Source organism: Arachis duranensis, unplaced genomic scaffold (assembly GCF_000817695.3).
Source record: "Arachis duranensis cultivar V14167 unplaced genomic scaffold, aradu.V14167.gnm2.J7QH unplaced_Scaffold_98708, whole genome shotgun sequence".
Lineage (NCBI taxonomy): Eukaryota > Viridiplantae > Streptophyta > Magnoliopsida > Fabales > Fabaceae > Arachis > Arachis duranensis.
The window spans coordinates 10,371-15,391 of NW_026265262.1; the positions used below are offsets into that span (position 1 = coordinate 10,371).

At 36.1% G+C, this 5,021-nt stretch overlaps 2 protein-coding genes across 3 annotated transcripts in view; both read right to left on the reverse strand.

The window, feature by feature from the left end:
• Window positions 1-19: 19 nt before the first annotated feature.
• LOC107472434 (uncharacterized protein At2g39795, mitochondrial) overlaps window positions 20-5,021 on the reverse strand; it is an 11,459-nt gene continuing 6,457 nt past the window's right edge. The window contains exons 2-4 of one of the 2 annotated variants that reach the window (XM_052256818.1): window positions 1,806-1,959; window positions 1,380-1,723; window positions 20-292 (exon numbers count right to left, since the gene is read on the reverse strand). In XM_052256818.1, the coding sequence (XP_052112778.1) occupies window positions 112-292; window positions 1,380-1,723; window positions 1,806-1,959 (679 nt within the window). In that variant the 3' untranslated portion in view covers window positions 20-111. Of the gene's footprint in view, window positions 293-1,379; window positions 1,724-1,805; window positions 2,040-5,021 lie in introns of those variants that run through there. The other variant, XM_016091963.3, reaches the window with a different exon arrangement.
• Window positions 3,033-5,021, reverse strand: LOC107472429 (uncharacterized; the record flags this gene model as incomplete). Its single annotated transcript, XM_016091958.3, has 5 exons — window positions 3,033-3,674; window positions 3,779-3,923; window positions 4,328-4,405; window positions 4,536-4,705; window positions 5,004-5,021. Coding segments are annotated over 5 exons (828 nt in total), but the record flags the coding sequence as incomplete, so codon positions are not given.

The following is a 5,021-nucleotide window of genomic DNA, read 5'->3' on the forward strand; positions in this document are numbered from 1 at the left end:
AAAAAATAAGATATAATCAAAACTCAACAAGTTCTAAATTCATAATTTCATATTGTGAAAACTGAACACTATACGAGTCAATTTCAAAAATACATGCTCTAACAGAGAGGATTAGGAGGAAGGCGTAGGAGGCTTCTTGCCATCAATGAACAAGCCCATGGTTTTGAACCAACGCAATAGATTTCGATGTTCTTTAACATAGAGCCATGCTTGTAGAAACTTGAAGAGATCGTTTATTCCTCTCTCCTCTATGTAACTGTGAAATGCATCCCTCATGGATTCATCTAAGTCTCTGTCAGTTCACACAGTTCATCAGTCAAATATAGCATGAACCATTCTCACTTACAAACATCAAAATATAAAATTTCAAAATTTACATTTGCATTAATCTTTCTTGAGGTTTGCTAAAATTCAACCCGACTCTCCTATTCGTTCAAGTGCCATTGATTTCCACCTAGCTCTGGTTTGTGTTTTAGTTAGAACTACATTATTTTCTTAAGTCTTGGAGGGAAATTAGCACAGGTTTTCATAAATAGGGGAGAATCCAGTCGAATTTCGTGAAACCTTAGAGGAGGTGATCATGTAAATGTAATTTGCCCTAAACTATATGGAATAAGACCATACAAACTCTAAACCAAAATGAATGCTTCTTCTATGTGGCGAGTTAATACCCATTTTGGCTCCCGTGAAATTAGAGCCCGGCCTCATTTTCAACCCCCAAATTTCAATTTACCTAATCTAGTCCCCCAAATATGCAATTGTGACTCACGTTTGCCCCTGGAATTATCTCTGTGAACGGGGTAATGAGTTGGCATGTTTTGGAATCCAGTGTTACTCTGGCAAAAGACATTAAACAATCTTTGTCTAAGCTTTACAACGCCACTAATGCATCACACTACACAAGCTTCATCCCTTCCAATTCGACCAAACTCCTCCTTGCCTTAGGGCATAGTAACAAGAAAATAGGCACCCTTTTTCTTTTAGAAGACTAATACTTAAGTTTCTCTGTTATCTTAGACTAGAAACTCTTCAACATTTATCCAAGTAGATGAAAGGCTGCCTACGATTTTAAAAGGTAAAATTGTTAATTTGCCACCTAAAACCAACCCTAATTAGCAAGCTTATCAAACTGATAACAAGCTTAGGTCCCCAAATCAAGGTAACAATTTTACTAGTAAACTCTTAAGAGCTTACAATTTGAGTTCAGCAATTCAATTTTCCAGTTCCTGTGAACACCAGAGTTTGATTACCTTCCTAATGAGCTTAAACTAACATCATTAAACAATTAGCTGCATCATTTCATGCCCTAGCAAAGGAACTGAACCAAAAACACAAACTTTTAAGGTATAACATTTAAAAAAGAAAAATTGTGAACTTACGCAAAAGATGGACCAGCGTATTGCGAAGGAACGAGGAGGTAACCGCCACCAGATTCTTGAAGCTTAGGTCTCATTGAAACTGAGTGAATCCCCAGAGCATCTTCGTATAATCCGCACAGAAACATCAAGCATTCGTTCTGATTTGGTTTCGACACATCCACGTGAATGAACAGTTGATCAATGACTCCGCCGCCGCCGCCGCCGTCGCCGTCTTCGTCGTCGTTGGCGGCCAAGCGCATGACGTAGATTGTGATCTCTTCGTCGCCGTAGTTCCGCTTCAGCACGGGGCCGTTAGAATCGAGTGCGCCTTTTACGATCGTGAACGGCGATGGAGGTCCAACTTTCTGCGACAAATAACGAATCAGAAAATAAATAAATAAATAAAACCTAATTTGAGAGGTTTAGGGTTTAAGAAGAGAGCATTACAGGGGGCATGTTCATTTTGGCGACTTCGAGATAGTGGTCTTTGAGGGAGCGGAGGAGCATCGAGTTAACGGCAGAAGAGATTGAGTTGGACGATGAGCTGCTGGTGGCGCCGCGGATTAACGAGGGGAATGGACGGCGGAGGGCGGCGGCGGCGGCCGTGGCGGCGCCGACGAAGGCTCTCTTCCACATCTTGGTGTGTTTCTAGTTACTACTACTACTCTTCTGCCTTGCTTGCTTCTAAGCTTCAGCTTAATATTAACTAGTAATTTTTTTTTGGTGACTAATATTAACTAGTAATTGAAAAAAAAGTTTACAAAAATTAAAAGTTTTAAATTTATACTGCCTTCACGACTAGGTGGTTATATTTTTTGAGTTTAATTTTGTCATTTTGTAAAACATTTTTTACGATTTTTTCAATTAAATTTTATTTTTTAGGGCATCATTACATAAAATATTATTTTATTATTGTATTAATACATGAATATATAATTTTGTTTCTATAATTCACCGATTTGAGTTAGTTAAATAATTAATTTATTCATTGAATAATAATATACTCTTAAATAAAGTTTAAATTTACAATAAACTAGCTATTAAGGCTGTTTTTGTTGAAGAGACAAGACACTTAGACAAAAACACAAAATTGTATTTGACAAAGGAGATATAGACAAAGACAATATGTCCAAAGAATAGTGAATTATTGTATTTTGTGTCCAAAAAAGACATGAAGACACTAACAAAAAACACAACTTATTTTTTATTTTTTCTTTCATTATTCTTGTTAATTTTTTATAATTATACTTTTTTATTATTATATTTTCGTCTCAAATTTTTTGAATAAAAAAATGAGAATAAATTATATTTTCATCCTTTGTTCTAATTTATCACCAAATAGAATAATACAAAATTTTATATTTCTGGCCTTTATATCTTGTTCTTAGAGTTTGTCTTATCCTGTTTTCAGAAACAAACACAGCCTAATACCGAATTAGAAAATACTGGAAGAAATAAAAATAAATATGCGATTGAACTCAATATTTTTTAATTTTTATATTTCTCATTATTATTATGTACAAACAATGTGTGATATTTTGTGTTGTCATGTTTGATCTTTGCTTTTACAACTCCATAACAAGAATATAAACCAAGCATTTGCTAATTTATTATTGTAAATTTGACATTAAAAGAAAAAAAATTGTTAATAGTCTCTAGAGAATGGATATTGAATTATCTGAGTACTCTGTTTAGATTTCATCTTAAATTTATCAATTTCATCAAAACCAAGCAGCATGCAAATAAATTTGCACTTTTGTCAAAACCTCACACCTCCATTCATCTCAAGCCTGTGATGTTTCCAACTTGTTGAAGGAAATTTTCTAAAAATTTAGTGAAGAACTATTGAAATTTCTTACATATATACAGAGTAATAAAACACCACATGATCTGATAATTTTATGAGCTTCTGCTGTGAAGAGACTTGCTTGCTTGTGAAGCCAAGACCATTGCCTTAGCCCTTGTGCTCATCAACATCAACTCTCGCACTGCGCGACGCTGGTGTTGCCGTGCATTTTTCGCTCGCTTTGGAGCTAACCGGTTGTCCCTTTCCTCAAAGGCGAGCCGGAATTTCTCGGCCACTGATAATTCAGGGGAGGTTGAAGGAGAGGGCGAAGCGGGCTTCACTGCAAAACCACGCCCTCTCCATGTCTTGGGATCAATATCCTTCACAGCCACATCATCCAATACAGTATTTCGTAACGCTTCCCAAGGAACCTGAGTTCCCATAAACCCGAACGGAGATGACTTCAGGTTCACTATGATCCGCGGACACTCGGTAGATATCTCGTCTAACGAATTATTGTCGATGTTTGGCTGCAGAAAGAAAACCATAAAATTAAGCGTCTCGTGACTCATGCATTAGTGAGGACAAAGATCTGCATTCAATTAAAAAAGAGAAAGATTTAATAGTTTCATACCCATACTAGCCACCTGAGTGATTGCGCGCCGCTTGAAATTTCTTTCGTATCGAGCTCCTCCCAGGAATCCTCCTCGACATAGTCCAGCCTCGGTTTAAATATACTCAAGCACCTCCGAGCTGTATGATCGCTCCTCGGACACCCTCTGCAACATTATCCAATAATCTTGTCTTAAATCTTCAATTACATAAAAAAAAATTCCACTTTCTGAATATACTTTATTTTTTAAAAAGGTTAAGAGAGAACTTTTTCGCTATCTACAACTCTCACCAGTCACCAGTTTAGAGAATGTTACCATTGTGAGGAGAAATCAAGCACCAAAGTCAAATCTTGACATTATGAACAGAAAAGCAAGTAATAATGTCATGAATCTTGATCATTTTTAAAGAATTCAATTTACTTGTACGAACTATTGAAATCCGGCATATGAACATGACACTAAAATGAGCCATTTAAGAATATTTCTGGTTTTCAACTTCTGAGCATTGAAAATAGGCAAACGTTATAACATAGAAATATGACTATCAATGAATGATGAGAGATACGTACCCGCATCTCAATGTCTCTAATAAACGGCAGTGCTTCACAAGTTCGGATATACCAGTAGCAGTGATTTTGGTACATCGGCTGCAAATAGTCTCAATATATCAAGTGACTCTGAAAAAGAGAGAGAAGTATAATATAAAAAAAAGCACACTAGACACGGCGGCAAACGTGTTTGCTTGGTAATTGTTTCGACAGAATCATAATCCTATACCTTATATCCAGAGCTTTAATTGATCTGCATACTTCGGCTGCTTTAATCAAGCCGACGTCGGAAACATCTGATCCAGAGACATCAAGGTATTCCCAAGAAGTATCAGCTAATGCAATCAGGACATCATCATTCAACAACTTTCTCCGTCTCGCAATAGCTGCCACTGCCGTCTATCATTTAGAATTAATTCTTTAACCGTAAGAATGCATCTTATGCATGATCTCTTTTTCCGTACAAAGCACAATAAAAGATTCTTAAGAATAAAGCTGTTCATGAAATTAAGCAATAAAGCAGTTTTTTTTTTTTACCCACAAAAAGGCTCTCCTAGAGAAAAAATTTACAAACATTTCTTACGTGCATTCGCATTGCGCAGGCTACAACTTCGAAATTTTTCTTTACAGAAATATATGCATGAATAAATGACCAATCAATAGATTTAACAGGTAGAATCATTCTATAGAAAACTACCTTTATCTCAGCTGGCAA